A 20,132-nucleotide genomic window follows, 5' to 3' on the forward strand; every position below is an offset into this window, starting at 1 on the left:
GCCATACTTTGGAAAAATGCCCTAAGAATTAATGACATAAGCAAACAAAATCACACAGAAGAAATGAGTTTTAAATTCTTCTTCCATTCAACTTGAACTCTTTAACAAAAGGCTCTGTCTCTCAGACACCTTTCACAAGCAAAATGCTCATTCCATTCATGATCATGGAGTGACTGAAAAGACAATTCCTGCATTTGAAGAATTAATGAATGAGTTTGTAAACAAGACCCTGCCTGCCAGCCCTACCAACAATATTCCCTACTGGCAGCTATTTAACTTGCACCTTACAGTTAAACATGGATGGAGGTTATTAATAATACAAAGTTTTAATTGTAACCAGTAGTAGCAATCTCCACTTAAAAAGTGCACAAATACCACAGACTTTCAGAACCAGAGTCCTGTTCAACCTCAAACCGAGCACTGATGGGGTCATAAGGATTCCAAAAAATGATGCAATTCTACTTCTCTTCCACTGAAATACTCATTTTATTCCTCAACTGTGGCAGAGGCACAAAACAGATAAAGTTCATTACCAAATATATTATCAGGCGTTAAGGCCATTAGGCCAATGCTGAAGTTTACTTCTAAATACTCCAATACAGTCTTAGCCAGCTTTCAACCTTGCTAAATGCAATGCATTTTAAACCTTGTTGCTCTTGCCTCATTGCCTCCAACCCTCCTTGATTTGCATGACCTGTGGCTATTCTTTTAATGCCTTGAATTTAAACTTTTTGCTTTTATATATCTCTACTGTCGCATCTTCAGATGTCCTGCTTCACTTCCACTAATTTGACCACTCCTCTAGTGACATGGTTTTGTGCATCTTCTCTCCTTCTCCACCCAAGCCAACAGTTAAACTTTCAGTCATGGTTCCTCTCTTTCTCGCTCTCATCCATCCAATGAGCTGCTTCTGTTGCATCCCTCCTTTCCACTGGTTCAACAGACCAAGATTCTCATCACACTCTCCTGCCCTAATCCTGAACTGACTTTGTCTACCTAGTCTCCTACCTCCCCTTATGCCACTAACTTCATTGTCCACAAGATCCACCTCCTGTTCCTAAACTGATACTCAATAACCCTCACGTTAGCTTAAACTGGAAATAGTTCTCTCTTTTCTAATGTCGACACTTTCTTTTAGAGAACTAAAACTATGCACTCTTCAAAAACTTCTCACTTGATCTCTACAACCTTGCAAACTACCACCTGTCCCCATGGTTACTTGCCTCAAAAATCTTCAAACCTGTTGTCACCACCAAAACGAGCTAGCATCTTTCCTGGAGTTCCATGTGTAAATCATTCCAATCAGATTTTGGCTCTTACTGCAGCACTGATGTCACAAATGACAAACCATGCTGATGATATCCTTATCCTTCACAACCTGAGTCCAGCCTTTTACATGAATATCCATATCAGCTTCCTCCAATACCTCTCCATTATATTTGAATTGGATGAGACTGCTCTTTTGTAATTCTTTAAAATCTAATCACAACCAGAAAATCACTGCCAATGGCTTCTCTTCCTGTTCCAAAATTATAACCTCTATGCATGCTCCTGAAAACACGTGGCACTACCTCAGTACTGTACAACTTGTCTGAACTCCTCCACAGCCACTAAATTATCAGCTATCAAGTACTGGATAAACTGAAGCTTCTCTCCCTTTAAATACTGAGAAAACAGATGATATTTTCTTTGGTCCTGCTCTAAATGTCTTTTCCAAGCTACCAACTACATCCCTCTCCCTGACCACAAACTAAGAATAAGCTGAATTATGCAACTTCATCATTGCATTTGATTCAAACCTCATATTCAATCCATCAGAGCACACCTACTACTGAAAGCCTCATTTTTCTCCTTGTCACCTCTAGACTTGAGTATTCCAGTGCAGTCCTGGCTGACATCCAGTCATGTGGTCACTTGTAGGAGTTGCATATAGGTAGGACAGACTCCAGAACTAAGGATAAAAGTTTTAAAAACAGGGTTTTCCCATTTAAGACAGAGATTAGGGCAATGTTGAGTCTCTAAAGAGTTCTTTTCCTCAATAGATTGTGAATGCAGAATCTATAAATATATTTATGCAGAGATAGACAGATTCTTAATTACCATGGGAGTGAAAGATTTGGGGCATGCAAGAATGTGGATTTGATATTAAAATCTGATCAGCCATGATCTTATTGAATGGAGGAGCAGGCTTGAATGGCCAAGTGCCCTAATTTTCTTCAGTGCTCTTTTCTATCCTTCGTAAATTTTGATCTCTCTGTACCCCTTTCATTAAGCTTTTGGGCACCTGACATTACGTCACCTTATGTGGATCAATCTCAGATTTTGTTTTGTAATGCTTGTGTGAAGTACTTTGGGACATTTTATTAAATGATGCTACTTAAGTATAAGGTTTTGTTGTTTATCCCACTTGGCTTTGAGTCTCAGATTTTTTTCCTCTCTCTGGTTCAGTATCATTTTTCCTCACATCTCTGATGTGTTTTTAACACAAATTAAAAGGAGTTTTATAATTCCAAGTCATTGTTGTTGCCATGTCTCCAGCATCTCACCAACAATTATTACAGTAAAGAAAAGGGTCCTCTAATTAAACATCACCAAAAGGTTTGAAAATCCAGATCAAACCAACAAAAGTAAATAGCAATGACATGCCATTTTAGAATTATCACCATGTCCTTTAGTTTCCTTCGCTCATTTGGAATGAAGTGTTACTTCTGAAAAGGAGGTGACACGAGGCTAGGTGGGAGGGTTAGTGTGAGGTGGATGCAGGGGAACTGCAGTGTGATTTGGACAAGTTGAGTGAGTGGGTAAATGAATGGCAAATGAAATAGCATATGGATAAATGGGAGGTTATCCATTTTGGTCGAAAAACAGGAAGATGGATCATTTGAAGAGCAGTAAACTGGCAAAATGAATGGTAACATAAGACTTGAGCGCTTTCATGTACCAGTCGGTAAAAGTAAGTAGATGGTGCAGCAGGCAGTGCAGACAATGAATTACATGTTGGTCTTCCTAGTAAGAGGATTCCTCTACAGGAGCAGGAACATCTTGCTGAAATTTTACTGGACCTTTGTGAGAACACACCTGGACTACTGTGTGCACATCAGTCTCCTTTCTGAGGAAGGATGTTCTGACCAAGGAGTGAGCGCAATGAAAAATTACATGGACTGATTCCAGGGATGAAAGGACTGAAGAATGAAAATTGACTGGATCAGTTAGGGCTATATTCAGTGAAGTTTGGAAGAATGAGGGAGGCTCTCACTGAACCTTGTAAAATTCTAATGGGACTCGACAGGGTGAATGTAGAAACTATGTTCCTGATGGCTGGGGAATACAGAACCTGGGGTCACAGTTTAAGTGTAAAGTAGGTCATTTAGGACTGATGCAAGGAGAAATTTTGTCCCCTAGAGAGTGGTGAGCCTGTGGAATTCTCTGCCACAGAAAACAGATGAGGCCAAAAACATTGCATGTTTTCAAGGAGTCAGAGGATATAGGGAGAAAGCAGGAACAGGATAGAGGATTAGAAAATCAGCCACAACCATAATGAATGCTGGAGCAGATTCAAAAGGCCAAATGGCCTATTCCTACTATTTTCCATGTTTCTATGGTGATGCTACTCTTAATTTTGTTGCACGGATTGCCACTAGAATATGTTGTGTAAAACTATGTAAAGACTGAAAATTCCTATTAAATGGCAAAGACAAAATAGTGGGATTGTGTTTTCTGGTCACAAGTGGTGTAATTGTGATCTAAATCTTAAAATCTCCATACTCACAAAATCAATATCATTCAAATCAATGACACTGTTCAGAACATGTACTAGTCTACTTGAAACAACAAACTTTCTCAGTGACCTTTAACCACAACAAATACAATCAGGCACTCATCTATAAGATTTTGCTCTATTGAATCTTTCACAGTGGTTAGTTCTCAGTGCTCTACATACTTCTGTTGCTCAGCAAGTGTCCTTGATGCAAAGCTTGTTCCACCAGAGTAAATAGGCCTTTCATTGGGCTTATATTTCTTCAAAGGCTCTCTGTTTGTAATGGAGAATAATCTCATGACCACATGTGGAGTTCACACCCAATCCTTCCAATTCCCTTCAATGACTTGGCCGTAGGCATTTCTGTGTCATCAAACCAAGCTGCAACCCCATGAACCAAGCTGTACAGAACGCAATACCTGCATTTAAATGAAGTAGTAAATGGGGTAGATGGAAGGGGAAAGCACAAGTGTTGACTGTCCACCTGTTTCAGTAAAGGAAGCAATTGGGTGACTTTACCAGTACACAGAATTGGACCAGCACATCAAACAAAAACATTCAGTTTTCAATGTTCAGACCGATTTCATCCCAAATGCACTAAGATAATAAAAAATCATATCAACAGCAAACAAAACTCTGTTTTCATTATTACATTTGTTTTCAATTAAATGATAGGTTAACTTCACAACATAGAAACCATACTATCGCTCCACATATGGCTTAAAATGTGTTTTAGAAAATCAGAAATGCGCAAGGTTTCCACCTCTGACGTGTTTCTTAATCACCTCAGCAGTAAGGAGGGCAAGATTACTACAATTAGCTTGGTCTGGGATCAGAGAATAAAAAAAAACTTGGGTATGGTTTTGACTGCAAACCAGGTATCCCAGTTTCAATGTACATGCGAACTGTACTTAAGATTGGGCTCAAGGCTCCTGCCCCTCGGTACCAAGTAATCTATCAGTGTTCATTGCTGTTTATATGTGCAAACTTTGGCAGAGTGTTGAGACCCTGACGGTAAATCTCCTGCTCCTCAGATGCAGCCTGACTGGCTGTGCTTTCCAACAGCGCACTTTTTGACTCTGATCTCCAGCATCTGCAATCCTCACTTTCTCTTCGGTGATATGCTGGCAAAATCAAAATGGAAATAACACCCAAAACAAGAAAAGAAGAAAATAATAACAAAATAAGAAAAGCAGACAAAATAATTTTGATGGAGATCACCCTCACCTCTCAGCATAGCTCAAGAACTGTATGGCAATTACCTAGAACACAAACTAAAAATGTCACTACTTTTACTGACATTACATGATCAAGGTTCTATTAAAACTTATGCTGGACCTATGGAACAGCTATACCTTAAATGTGTTCTCAAAAATTGAAACCAAAGTGGATTTTACAATACCAAATCATTAGACACAGATTCAAGGGTTGTCTGTTTAATAGTACATAAACACCACTGGTAGCCTCATTTTCCATAATAAAAGCACCTCTCCCCCAAAAAGTGAGTGTTAACTGTGTTATTTGCTATATCTAGGTTTGGGTGCTCAATAAAGCTGCATTTTTATTTGCTACAAACAAACAAGTGATCAGGTTTGTCTAATGTTTTTTCCACACAGTATGCACTCTCCAGGTCAGTAACACTACCATAAATCTTGAGAAGGTTCAGGTAAATCCTCCCTTCTGTAATTTGTGGAAAATTTCAAATGACAAAGACAATAAGTAAAGACTAAATGCAAAACCATTTCTTGGCGATGGAGGGTAAGCCTCAGTATTATATATGCCCCGGTTCAACTTTCTCAAAACTGTGACGCCATTGTAACTCCATGTTAAAGACATTTACATGAGATTTATGCAAAGTACTTTCACTGTACCTCAAATAGTCCCTACAGAACCATATTTCTGAAAGGGCCACTACAACTGACTTTCGATTCTCAAGCCAGCTGGTACCTTCATAGTAGATTGGGATATGTGAAAAAATAAGCAGATGGCCTGGACTGCAAGAGGATCTGAACAAGCTCATCTTCCCACAAGGGCCTAATTAACAGCAGAATGTCACCTTGAGAGCAACTTTTCAGGCATACATTTATTTTTATCTGTAATTATATCTTAATTACAATGTTGAAACTATTTTCTTTTATATATACACCACTAATTAAAATCACTCTGATCTGTGTCTAAACTATTAAGGTTTCTTCAACACCGTAAATAAATAAGCAGCAACTCCTGCTGCCTGGATTGGCTCCAAAACATGCCAACGTCCAGCTGCTAACAATGCACAGAGATTTTAGATTTACTGACTGAGGCAGATTTTCACTTGAAAAACAATAGGAGGGAATCCCTTTTTCAGGAAAGGTTAGATTAGATTAGACTTACAGTGTGGAAACAGGCCCTTCGGCCCAACAAGTCCACACCGACCCGCCGAAGCGCAACCCACCCATACCCTTACATTTACCCCTTACCTAACACTACGGGCAATTTAGCATGGCCAATTCACCTGACCCGCACATTTTTGTGACTGTGGGAGGAAACCGGAGCACCCGGAGGAAACCCACGCAGACACGGGGAGAACGTGCAAACTCCACACAGTCAGTCGCCTGAGTCGGGAATTGAACCCGGGTCTCCAGGCGCTGTGAGGCAGCAGTGCTAACCACTGTGCCACCGTGGTTCAGCAGGGCAAAACTACCAACCAGCCCTTGTAGCCAGCCCAGCAACCCTGCAGCAGGAAGGCTAGTCTTCATTCCACACAGGATTCACTCTACTGAGGAGATCGTCAACACAACAACAAAATTCCAAAAACTGTACAGCAGGATGACCCCAAAGCGCTTGAAATTCTACCATCCCCCACCCACAACTTTGTCCTTAATCATCTCTAGCAGGATCTTAGGGGAATTCTCATCAAGAATTACTTTTATGCAGGTACAACCATACTTTTATAAAATCAATTTTAAGTCCTTAAGGCATACCACAGCAATTCACAGTCAGTGAGTTGCTTAACTGCAGGCTTTCGTCATCTCCAATAACAGCAATGGGAGAGAATACATTGTGAACAGATTAGGAAGAACTCCACCACTATTGTAAACTTTTGTCTGCCTCACTCTTACTGAGTATTAACATCAATTTAATGGCAAATGTTCGATTCCCTACAGTGTGGAAACAGGCCATTCGGCCCAACAAGTTCACACCAACCCTCCGAAGAATAACCCACCCAGACCCATTCCCCTACCTTCTATTTACCCCTGAATAATGCACCTAACACTATGGGCAATTTAGCATGGCCAATTCACCTGATCTGCACTAATTTGGACTGTGGGAGGAAACTGGAGCGCCCATGCAGACACGGAAGAATATCTGTATGGAGTTTGCACAGTCACCAAAGGTTGGAATCGAATACAGGTCCCTGATGCTGTGAGAGGAAACCCACACAGATAGGGGGAGAATGTGCAAACAGCACACAGACAGTGGCCTGTGACAGGAATCGAACTTGAGTCCCTGGTGTTATGAAACAATCGTGATAACCACTGAGCCACCATGCAAGCTAGGTGGGGTGGGATGCTCTTCGGAGGGGCAGTGTGGACTTGAGCCAAATTGCCTGCTTCCACACTGTAGGGAATCTACAATTCTACAGGTTATGTCAAACAATAAACAGACTGTACAAATTCCGCTTCAGAAGCTAGTACTAACTATACTTTCAGATCATTTACTGCAGCAAACTTCAAATCTTAAACATTGGGAAGTGCTGGCACAGACCAGAGTTGACACTGACTGCAATATATTTATTTTGAAGTACCTGTACATTTGTTCAGATTAGTATGCACGCTTTCCCTGTCTGCATATTCAGCAAGTTTCAAAGAAACTAAGATACTTGGATACAGTGGCGATTATGCCTACAAATGGCACGCGAGTAAGGTTCTCTTGGTTACAACACACTCATCTTTATACGCATCACAAAAGCAGGTGTCTCTAATTTCCCATCAAAGGATTTGTATCTGCAGTTCATTACTCAGACCACCAAGGGGCTCTGCATCAACTCTACAAGAGGCATTTTACCACTGGTGAGGGTCTCAGCCTTGGAAAATATTGCAATTTAAAGGTTCAATTCCACTACTGGAACTTAATTAACCTCCAACATGCAACCCCTCCCCAGCAGAAAAGCAAATCATTCAACTGTGATTTGGTTCTCCCCAATATTCCTGCTCTTTTGGCCTCTATCTTCCAACCTTGATCCAGCTGAAACATGCACTAAACTTTGAAAAATACTACTACCACAAGACCAATAAGACGGTTCACACTTTGACAAGTTTTATTGTTTGCCCTTTTCCTGAGTGGAGCTCTCTGTGTATGCATAAATAAAAACTGAAATAACTGCAGATGCTGTCAATTAGAGGCAAAAATAGAAATTTCTGGAAAGGCGCAACAGGTCTAGCAGCATCTGTGGAGAGAAATCAGAGTTAGCCTTTCAGGTCAAATGACCTTTCCTCAGAGGTGGGTGAGTGAGTGAGTGAGTGAGAGAGAGAGAGAGAGAGCGAGAGAGACAGACAGACAGACAGACAGAAAGAGACTCAGAGTGAGTGAGTGAGTGTGAGTGTGAGAGAGAGTGAGTGTGAGAGAGAGTGTGTGTGGGGGAGGGGTGGAGCGGCATTAGTTCTCAAAGTAACTAATGCTAGCAGTTCAAAGGGACTATGAAATAGCACATCACAGCTCAATGTACAGACTTAAAAGTTGTATGCATATTACAAGATTTCACTCTTGGTCATTCATCAACATTTTCCATTGCTCATCACACTGTTGTGCCCCCTGCACTGGGTAAAACAAATAAATACTGCATTCACAATACCAAGAGGTCTCCTTGCTTAGCTATGCAGAAAGCCGAGAATGACACTCTGGAGCTATGTACTGTCCCAACCTTTATCACCACTTCTTAGTTGACTCCCTCACTATACAGAAATGTGCTTTGCTTCAATTGCCAAATGCATATTTGCCCTTTATACACAATTTATATCCTATAAATCAGATTGCTTGGATACAAAACTATTCTTTGGTAGTTATATTCATTTAAACATTGATATCTTTACAATCTCTTGCATAGCAAATAATTTATCATCTGTTTCTCTTAATCACACACAGATACACACTGAAGTTCCATGTCGATGCACAGATTTTCCATTCAACAGATTTTACATGAGGTCATTTCTTTAACAACTATTAAATTCAATCAAAATACCTTGAATTTAATTTCCTGTTCACATTGCACTGTCATTGTTATCAGCTGAGAATTTTCATCAGGCTTTCAAAACAAAACAAATTAGTTCCTTTAGAAGTTCAGCAAAAATCATTAGTGCAATCTCATTTAATTAATTTTCATAATTTTGCTTTTCAGAGTAAAGGCTTATTGTAGTTAAACCATCATCACAAAACCAAATTAAAAGTTTCTTCAATGAACCACAGCAGTTTATAGCTTAGGAATCCACTTTGTCCAATGTCTGAGCTATTTACCAGCTTAATCCAAACACAATCACATTGTCTTTCTGACTACATGCATTTTGATCCACTTCAAATTTACTTTTTCCTTAAAATGCAATAATCTGTGCATCAATTACTTGCTGACACAAAAACATTTCACAGCAAGCACCTATAGAAATGGCGTATTGACCACAATCAAGCCTCAAAGTGAAACATTTTAAATTGAAGGAGTTTCTGAATGTGCAACCAGAGGAAATGATTTCAGCCTATAAATCTACCACATCCTTCATAGTTTTATAAGCTTGTTTAATCGCCTGTTAACCATTTTTTATTACGTGAAAATAAATCTATTTCAACTTTGTTTTTTTCATCTATCCAGCCAGCCCTATTACAATTTAGGTGAATCCATGCTATATGCTTTCCAAACTTAGGTCTTCCCTACAAAGGATACTCAAAACAGTTTTCTAATTGCTAACAGATTTTAAATGACCTCTACTCTTGATCTTCATTCACTCATTTCTCAAACTCAAAATACAGCAGGCCTCATTTTTTATGGCTTATGTACTTGTACTTTCAAGAAACTGAGGATGAAATTCATCTTCAATTTTGTTTGAATAAATGGGATATACTAACTGAAAAAGGAGGGAAACTTACACAAAGAGAACCTTCAAGATTGACCTATACGAACTGCGCTTTGGCTCCATCAAAGGGGACAAGAACAGAGTAATGAATTTTCAGGAAGGACTCAGTATCCCATCTAAACTGGAAAGACTTCAAAATATTTCACAACTTTCCACCTTTGATGGACACTGAAGATCTATAATGTCAATCAGACAGGCAGGCAGGCAATCTCCCCTGACCTCATGTACTTTGGATGCAATAGTTCCACAAGGTAGATACTTAATATAGATTTCAGCCACAACTATCTCGATACCATATCTTGAACAACAGAGTTTAAACATTGTTTCCTTAACAGCATTGCATTAACAACCATTCATTTAATGTTTGAAGGAATGACTTTGTCTGGAACCTCCTAATTGGAAAATCCGTGTATTTCCAATAGTCTTTACCAGCGTATGTAAGCAAAAGTAGGTAATTCCTTTTTGTCCATTCATGAATATGTCCCATAAAGGAAACACTTCAGAAGCAAACACAAACAGATTTTGGTTCTCTCTCCAATCCTATTGCACTGACAGCATTTACAACATGTCAATGCACTGAGTCTTTGCTCAGTGCTACAGCGGGCACACAGAGGGGAGCCAGAAGGTAAGTGGAGACCAGTTTAAATTAACGTTTTTCTTTTTGCAGTTTGTGGGTTTTTTTTCCAACTAGGAGCGGGAACCCGGAAGTCATCAGAGGCTTCTGGGAAGGTAAGAAGTTTGAGTGGAGAAAGAACTTGAGACACTACACGTTTAGTGTCTCCCACCCTCCCTCCTCCTCTAACTTAAAAAAAAGGACTCAGTCAGCTGAAAAGGTAAGCAACTTAGTGTTCTTGTTTTGGAGACTAAGTGTAGCGTTATGGCAGCACAGGCAGTGGAATGTTCCTCCTGCAGGATGTTTGAAGTAGGGGTGATCACCGATGCACCTGCTGACTTCACCTGCAGGAAGTGCAGCCAGCTCCAGCTCCTCACAGACTGCGTTAGGGAACTGGAGCTGGAGTTGGATGAACTGAGGATTATTTGAGAGGCTGATAGATAGAAGCTACAGGGACATAGTTATGCCAGAGAACAGAGGTAGCTGGGTAACAGTTAGAGGTGGGAAGGGGAGGAAGCAGGCAGTGCAAGGATCCCCAGTGATCGTTCCCCTCAACAATAAGTATACCGCTTTGGATACTGTTTGGGGGGGGGGGGGGACTTCCTAGCAGGGGTAAGCTGCAATGACTGGGTCTTTGGCACGAGGTCCGGCTCTGAGGCACAAAAGGGAAAGGGGGAAGAGGTGGAGAGCGCTAGTTAAAGGAGACTCTATAGTTAGAGGTGGTTCTGTGGACATGGGCGAGACTCTCGGATGGTTTGTTGCCTCCCGGGTGCTAGGGTCCGAGACATCTCGGACCGTGTCTTCAGAATCCTTAAGGGGGAGGGTGTGCAGCCAGAAGTGTGCCTCAATAGCAGCAGAGATGTGGACAAACAGATTGGGAAACAGATTTTGGAAAAGTGCAGAAGCCACAGGGTAGTAGATTTCAACTTCCCAAATATTGATTGGAAGCTCTTTAGATCAAGTAGATTGGACGGGGCGGTGTTTGTGCAGTGTGTCCAGGAAGCTTTTCTAACTCAGTATGTAGATTGTTCGACCAGAGGGGAGGCCATATTGGATTTGGTACTTGGTAACGAACCAGGACAAGTGTTGGGCTTGTTAGTGGGTGAGCATTTTAGTGATGGTGACCACAATTCTGTGACTTTCACCTTGGTTATGGAGAGAGATAGGTGCATGCAACAGGGCAGGTTTTACAATTGGGGGAAGGGTAAATACGATGCTGCAAGACAGGATCTGAGAAGCATAAATTGGGAGCACAGGCTGTCAGGGAAGGATGTCGTTGAAATGTGGAACTTTTTCAAGGAACAGATACGACGTGTTCTTGATATGTATGTACCTGTCAGGCAGGAAAGAGATGGTCGTGTGAGAGAACCTTGGTTGACGAGGGAGGTTGAATGTCTTGTAAGGAGGAAGGAGGCGGCTTATATAAGGTTGTGGAAACAAGGTTCAGACAGAGAGTTGGAGGGATACAGGATAGCCAGGAGGGAGCTGAAGGAAGGGATTAGGAGAGTTAAGAGGGGGCATGAAAAATCTTTGGCAGGTAGGATCAAGGATAACCCCAAGGCCTTTTTTGCCTATGTGAGAAACATGAGAATGACGAGAACGAGGGTAGGTCTGATTAAGGACAGTAGTGGGAGACTGTGTATTGAGTCGGAAGAGATAGGAGAGGTCTTGAATGAATACTTTTCTTCAGTATTTACAAATGAGAGGCACCATATTGTTGAAGAGGAGAGTATGAAATGGACTGGTAAGCTAGAGGAGATACTTGTTAGGAAGGAAGATGTGTTGGGCATTTTGAAAAACTTGAGGATAGACAAGTCCCCCGGGCCTGACGGGATATATCCTAGGATTATGTGGGAAGCGAGAGAGGAAATTGCAGAACCGTTGGCAATGATCTTTTCGTCTTCACTGTCAATGAGGGTGGCGCCAGGGGACTGGAAAGTGGCGAATGTTGTGCCCCAGTTCAAAAAAGGGAATAGGGATAACCCCAGGAATTACAGGCCAGTTAGTCTTACTTCGGTGATAGGCAAAATAATGGAAAGGGTACTGAGGGATAGGATTTATGAGTATCTGGAAAGACACTGCTTGATTAGGGACAGCCAGCACAGATTTGTGGGGGGTAGGTCTTGCCTTACAAGTCTTATTGAATTCTTTGAGGAGGTGACCAAACATGTGGATGAGGGTAGAGCAGTGGATGTGGTGTACATGGATTTTAGAAAGGCATTTGATAAGGTTCCCCATGGTAGGCTTATGCGGAAAGTCAGGAGGCATGGGATAGTGGGAAATTTGGCCAGTTGGATAGAGAACTGGCTAACCGATCGAAGTCAGAGAGTGGTGGAAGATGGTAAATATTCAGCCTGGAGCCCAGTTACAAGTGGAGTTCCACAGGGATCAGTTCTGGGTCCTCTGCTGTTTGTAATTTTTATTAATGACTTGGAAGAGGGTGTCGAAGGGTAGGTTCAGTAAATTTGCAGACGATACGAAGATTGGTGGAGTTGTGGATAGTGAGGAGGGCTGTTGTTGGCTGCAAAGGGACTTAGATATGATGCAGAGCTGGGCTGAGGAGTGGCAGATGGAGTTCAACCCTGTCAAGTGTGAGGTTGTCCATTTTGGAAGGACAAATAAGAATGCGGAATACAGGGTTAACAGTAGGGTTCTTAGTAAGGTGGAGGAGCAGAGGGTATTTGGGGTCTATGTTCATAGATCTTTGAAAGTTGCCACTCAGGTGGATAGAGCTTGTAAGAAGGTCTATGGTGTATTAGCGTTCATTAGCAGAGGGATTGAATTCAAGAGTCATGAGGTGATGTTGCAGCTGTATAGGACCTTGTTAAGGCCATATTTGGAGTACTGTGTACAGTTCTAGTCGCCTTATTTTAGGAAAGATGTGGAAGGGTGCAGAGGAGATTTACCAGGGACGTTGCCTGAAATGGAGAATAGGTCGTATGAGGATAGGTTGAGAGTGCTAGGCCTTTTCTCATTGGAATGATGAAGGATGAGGGTTGACTTGATACAGGTTTATAAGATGATCAGGGGAATAGGGTGTGTGTGTGTGTGTGTGTGTGTGTGTGTGTGTGTGTGTGTGTGTCAGGGGTAGGTTCTTTACCCAGAGAGTGGTGAGGGCATGGAATGCGCTGCCTGAGGGAGTGGCAGAGTCAGAATCATTGGTGACCTTTAAGCGGCAATTGGATAGGTACATGGATAGGTGCTTAAGCTAGGACGAATGTTTGGCACAACATTGTGGGCCGAAGGGCCTGTTCTGTGTTGTATTATTCTATGTTCTCTCTCTGTCATTCTTGCCAATGTGTAAATTCAAAATGGATTGGATATCCACTTAGAGGTAGAGGGCCAGAGACCGGGAGCAAAGCTATATTCCACACAAGTGCAGGGTGCAGGTTTAGCGATAGGGTACAAAGCTCTCCAACATCCATGCTTAATGCAATTGCAGCTTTCCACTGGTAACAGGATCATACAATTAGCCCAGCAACAGTTCATTAAAATGCAATAAAAGCCCATTTCGCAAAGAACCTAAGTATGTCAATGGACATAAATTTTTTATTAACCACAAAAGTAATTTTGTGTAAATTTAGCAAATGCCCCAAAAGCTTTTGTAATCAATACTGCACCAAATGTCATGTTAATCTCACTTCAGTTAAGATTTAAATTATGCTCCAAATCAGCAAAAGTTTTGAAACTGGCAATATGTCCACAATTTTAAGTCAATAATATTTATCCTAGTTATCTCAAAAGCTCTTTAAAAATTCAACCATTTTAACAATTGCAAGCTTAAAAAAAATTTGTTAGGGTGCATAATAAGCAGAGTTTGAAACCATAAAAACCTTGCAAATCCAGGAAGAAAAACTTCTAACATCATAGCCTGAAATATAAATAGTAATTCTTAGAGATACACATTAGATCCATCTACACCTGGAACCAAAAACAGACTCTTCAGTGCCCCTCTCTCACTTCGGCTAAAGGAAAGGGCTCATAGCCTAAACATTAATCTTATCCTTTTCAAATGCTGCCTGTTTCAAGCATTTTCTATCACCAAAAATGTAAGTGACTTAATTCAGAACAGGAGGGTTATAAGGCTGTCGAAAGCACAATATCAATGATTAAAGTAGGATTCCAGCAATATTTTATGAATACTCTTGTTAAGTTGCTTGAAAAAAAGGGATATTTTATACAATGTGGACTAACGGGGTTAGGGCTACCTCTCATTGGGAAATTAAACACTTAAGTGTACTAATCAGACAGAACAATATTACAATAATTTCTAGTTATTTCAAATTACATTAGTTAGGTTAACCAAATTCTGTACAAAAAAAAAATCAACATAAGATAAACCCAAGGGAAGCTGAAATTCCTGCAACTCAAAATTTCGGTTTTCAAAAAGTGCTTACCAAATCATTAAAAAACTATTTACTGCTCACTAGTGTTTATGAAGGGACATAACCATATCTGTCAATATGTGGTACAATTTGTTCTTGAAAAGCTCAAAATATAACATTTAGTATCAAAAATCATTTAATCTCACATTGTAATAACTATGTTTTGAATCTAAAAGCCTTATTTAACATTTTTCTCTTCAAAGTTTTATACTTCATTGTCAGCATAAGAGACTCTTTATTAATTGCCCTGTTCTATTTGATAAGAATTAGTCTGAAACTTTTCCATAGGAGACCAAAAACCCAGTTCAAATGCCTCGCAGGTCTGACAGAAAAAAGCTAGATGGGTTACAAATTAAGTCCAGATATTTCAAATCCCAGAATTCCAATTTTAAAGTCCTTATTTACAATTTAGGAAGTGGGGTAAGAATGGAAAATAGTTTGATTGATCTTACCTGGGCTTGAAAATGATTTTAACACAAACAAAATAAGGGACACAAAATCATAGACTTAAAATACTTTTAATGACCAAACAGGCTATTCTCACATTTAATAATCCTGGCATTTGAACAGTTATTAGTGAAGCAGATATATCTAGACTTCAACAGATATGCATAACGAAAACCATATGAAAAGACTTAAAAGAATCCATTTCACCACAAATACAAAATATGTGTTTGTTGGAAACTCAAAGTCAAAACTTAGTTGAAGACAGAAGCTTAAAATGATAACCTCTTCCTGTCCCTACACTTTCACGGTATTAACATGTATCTTGGTCTGCTGAAAAGTTTAAGTCACAGCTCAGACACAAATTCCGTTACAAAGGAGGAGCTACAAAAGGGAGTGGATTAAGGTAAGCGAGGAACAAACTGAGATAATTTTTAAAACCGCCTACCTTTCTCTTCATCAATTTTGAAGATTCCAAGTCCAGATCCATCCCTTATGGAATATCTAACTTCTCCATCTCTGCCTCTATCATTATCATCAGCACTTATCATCATTACAGGTGTACCAATAGGAACATCTTCTCTGACAGATCCATTAGCCGCAAAGAATGGAAAGACGGGAGGATATAAATTCTCATTTACATCCACTACTTCCACTTGAATGTAACAAGTTGAAGATAGAGAAACTGGTCGTCCTTTATCCTTTGCTCGAGCAGTCAGATTATAGAACTGTTTCTTCTCAAAATCCAGCTTTTGTACAATACGTAGAGCTCCACTTAGTTTGTCCACATCAAAATAGCCATCTCCATTATCTATCAGACTATAGCGTACTTGACTACTGTGTCCAACATCAGGATCATAGGCCTCTAGCCACATTGCAACAGTTCCTATCGGAAGGTCTTCTCGAACTTTAATGTGATAGTTTCGAGGAATAAATTCAGGTGGGTTGTCATTTACATCTTCCAAAGTTACTTTCAGCAACACTGTTGAAAACAGTTGTGGCTCCTGTTTAGCTTGATCCCTGGCTTCGATCTTTAATAAGTAAACAGGGTTTTTTTCCCTATCTAGCAACCCTATAACTTTCACAATTCCAGTTGCACTATCAATTGCAAACACATCTGTGCCAGTCAGAAGTGAGTACTTGATTTCACCATTGGCACCCAGATCTTGGTCTGTTGCTTCAAGCTGAATAATTTCACTCCCCACTTCTTGGTTTTCACTCACTTCTTCAAAATACATATCCTGCAGAAATTCTGGACTGTTATCATTTGCATCTAATATGTTCACATCTAACAGACGCCAAGCAGACTTCTGAGGTATCCCAAGATCATAAACAGTTATATTAAGCGTGTAATGATCAGTTTTTTCCCTGTCAAGTGGGGTGAATACTTTTAACCATCCTGTTTCAAGATCAACAATAAATCTGCTATCAGGATCACCTCCTGAAATTACATGGACTAATTTCCCATTAAAACCGTTATCAAGATCAGTAACATTAATAAGCAGTAAATTTGTTCCTACTGGTTTGTCTTCTTTAATTTCAATTACACTTGGGAAGGAACCAAAATGTGGTGCATGGCGATTGATTGAATGATTATCAGAAAATAACTCTTCAGCATCTCCATGATTGTGGATCTTATTTGCCTGGAGAAGCTTTTCTGCCAAGTGTTTCGCCACTCCGGTCTCTATACAATTCAGGTTAACTTGTTTGCGACTTGTGGCCACAGTGATGTTAATGTACATTGAGGTAGCAAAGTTCTCCCCATCTGTAGCTGTGATTTGCAGACTATAAAAAGACCCTTGTAGGCCAGGTTCATCTGTTAGAGATCGCTTCAAAACAAGAACACCTGAATTGGGATTCAAGTCGAACAGATCCAGTTCGTTTCCCGATAGTATCCGGTATCTGACCAGTTGTAACTCATCTGCATCAATAGCAGACACCGTGGCAATTTGTTCACCAACATTTAGATCCCTTGGCATTGTACCTATACAGTTCACCTTCTCAAACAGTGGCTTGTTGTCATTCAGATTGTTTAAGAAAATAGTTACAAGTGCTTCAACTTCACGACGATAAGGTGAGCCCCAATCTGATGCACGAATCCGCAAATTATAAATCCTTGGCATCAATTCATAATCCAATTCCTTGGAGGTTGTGATTTCACCACTGAAGTAGTCTATCACAAAAGGTGGTGGATTCAAGTTCGCTATGCTATATGTTACATACCCATTTTCACCACTATCAACATCGGTAGCACTCACAGTCAAAACGCTAGTACCAACAGGTACATTTTCATTAACACTGGCTTTATAGGATGACTGTTTGAATTCTGGAGCATTATCATTCATATCTATCACATCAACAATTACCTTTGTTGATGCTTGTTTGTCAACAATTATAACTTCAAGCTCATAATGAAAAGCTTCCTGTGTTTTTAGAAAGTCATTTGTAGTGATGAGACCAGTATCAGGGTTAATACGAAACTTAGCAGCATGATGTTTTAGAGCAAACTTGATCTGTGGATACATTGGACTAGCTGTAACCATTACAACTGGAGAATGAGGGGGTGCAAACTCATTCAGTCTGGACTTGTAAACAGCTTTCTCAAATCGACATGGCAAAGACTTTGACTGTGGGGGCATAACATGGATAACTTTCACAGAGGAAAACTGAGGAGGATTTCCTTTGTCTTTCGCTTGCAGTGTGAGATTATATCCAGAAGACTGACTTTCCCAATCAACCTGGTCAACAGCTTTAATACGATATTCTTTGCTACCAGGGTTTGACCTCACGGCTTTGAACTGATGCAAGGGATCACCTGCCACAATATTTAAGGAAGCTATTTCTCCATTGATTCCCAGGTCTTCATCTTCCACAGTTATAAGTGCATATGTTGGATCCGTGTCAGTTTCCGATGGAGTGAGAGTAACAGCCGAAATGAGTGGTGCATGTTCATTTCCCTGTTCCACGTGAATAGTAAGTTTTGCCATGCTGCTAATTCCACTGCTGCCATATAATTTCTGACCGCGATCAGCTGCAAGGATTTCCAGGTCATACTGTTTTGTCTCACCGTAGTCCAACTTGCCTGTCAGAGTAATCACGCCATTGGTGGGATGAATGGCAAACATATCCGTTCTGTCCTTAAAACTATAATAAAACTCTCCATTGGTACCAATGTCAGCATCCGTGGCTCTGACTCTGGCCACACTTGTTCTCAGTGCTGTGCTTTCTGGCAAAGACACACTGTATGAGGTTGGTGAAAACAAAGGCCTCAAGTCATTGGTATCTAAAACATGGACTTTCACCTTTGTCCGTGCTTCAGCATTTGTTTTTTTCTCAACAGCTTTAACATTCAGCATATAATGGTCCCTCACTTCCCTGTTTAAGACTGCACTATTCCCTCCCTTAGTCCTTATGCGCAAGAAACAGAAATCCCCAAGAATATAGTCTTCAGCTTTAAACAAGTTTTCATGATCTCCAGAAATAATTTTATACCGAAACTCCGAGGATGGACTGGAGATGTAAATGCCCATTTTTACATGACTTTCTAAATAGGTTTTGGCCGCAGAATTCTCATAAATATAAGCATTATAAAGATGCTGTGTGAACTGTGCTGATGATACTGGTTCTTTCTTCCCATTTCCTTCACAGCTGTTTGAAAGCTGTAAAAGTAGAACTGAAAACAGTAGTGCTGTAGGTCTCACCATGATGACACTTGGGTAATCACCAACTGACCTAAAAAAAACAAAAGTTAAATTTTAAGGAGAACATTAATAAAAAGACTTGAGCACAAAGGAGATCCACAAACTATGAAAAGCAATAAATAATGCACAAAGTTCTGGCAAAATAATTCATTTCCATTTCAAACATCAAGGTATCTAGAGCAGAATTCCATCCGATACCAGCATAGATCAGATATTTATCTGTGTGCAAATCACAGGCAGTGAATATCCAAATTATGAAATGATCAGTCTTTTCATAATTGACTATTCTTGCTGACATTACCACGTCTCCCTTCCATAACCCATTGTAAACCAAACGTAAAAGGATCCAACTTCCCTTCCTTGGTCTTATCTTAGCTGATACTGTTAATGGTTTACTCTTTTGAAGATACTGTTCCTCCTTCAAATCTCCCGTCATCACCCCTTTCCTTTTCAAAGGGACTCGACAGAGTAAATTAAGAAACTAGTTGAAAATCAGACAGCACAGATTTAAAGTTACTGGCAACAAGGTAAAAGGTTTTAATGCGAATTTAAGATCTGGATGAGCAAGTATTTCCTCTTCCCCAATTCAATTTGCCAGCAACTGCGCAGGAGAACTAGATTGTTCAAACGTTTTACATCATATTCAACACTAAAATAAATTATGAACATGTCCTTATGCCACTGAGGCTGCTTATTTCCACCTGAGAACATAAGTAGGAGCAATAGTAGGCCATTAAGATCCCAGGTAGACAGGCAGGAGGCTGGAAGAACACAGCAAGCCAGGCAGCATCAGGAGGTGGAGAAGTCGAAATTTTGGATGTAACCTTTCTTCAGGACTGGGGGGTGGGGGGGGGGGGGGGTACCGCAGATAAAGGGGGTGGCAGGGGCAGGGTGGTGAAGTGGGGATAGGTGAAGACAGGTAGAGGGTACAACCTGGTTGGTCAACGGGAGGAATGAATCCGGTTGGTGGCAGGGAGGAATGGAAAGGAGGTGGAAGGGCGGTGGAAGGGAGTCAGGGATGGAAAGGGAGGTTATTTGACACTGGAGAACTGTAGGCTGCCCAGGCAGTAGATGAGGTGATGTTCATCCAATTTGCAGTTTGGTTCATTGTAGCAAAGGATGGACATTTCA

The 20,132-nt window shown here is 40.5% G+C and overlaps 1 protein-coding gene across 5 annotated transcripts in view; it reads right to left on the reverse strand.

Annotated features, from left to right (window-relative positions):
• Positions 1-20,132, reverse strand: part of fat1a (FAT atypical cadherin 1a) — a 202,425-nt gene that overhangs the window by 172,464 nt on the left and 9,829 nt on the right. For all 5 annotated transcript variants that reach the window (XM_060823915.1, XM_060823906.1, XM_060823897.1 and 2 more), the window contains exon 2: positions 15,749-19,032. In XM_060823915.1, coding sequence (XP_060679898.1) covers positions 15,749-19,004 — 3,256 coding nt within the window. In that variant the 5' untranslated portion in view covers positions 19,005-19,032. The remainder of the gene's footprint in view (positions 1-15,748; positions 19,033-20,132) is intronic.

This window comes from Hemiscyllium ocellatum, chromosome 1 (assembly GCF_020745735.1).
Source record: "Hemiscyllium ocellatum isolate sHemOce1 chromosome 1, sHemOce1.pat.X.cur, whole genome shotgun sequence".
Taxonomy (NCBI): Eukaryota; Metazoa; Chordata; class Chondrichthyes; order Orectolobiformes; family Hemiscylliidae; genus Hemiscyllium; species Hemiscyllium ocellatum.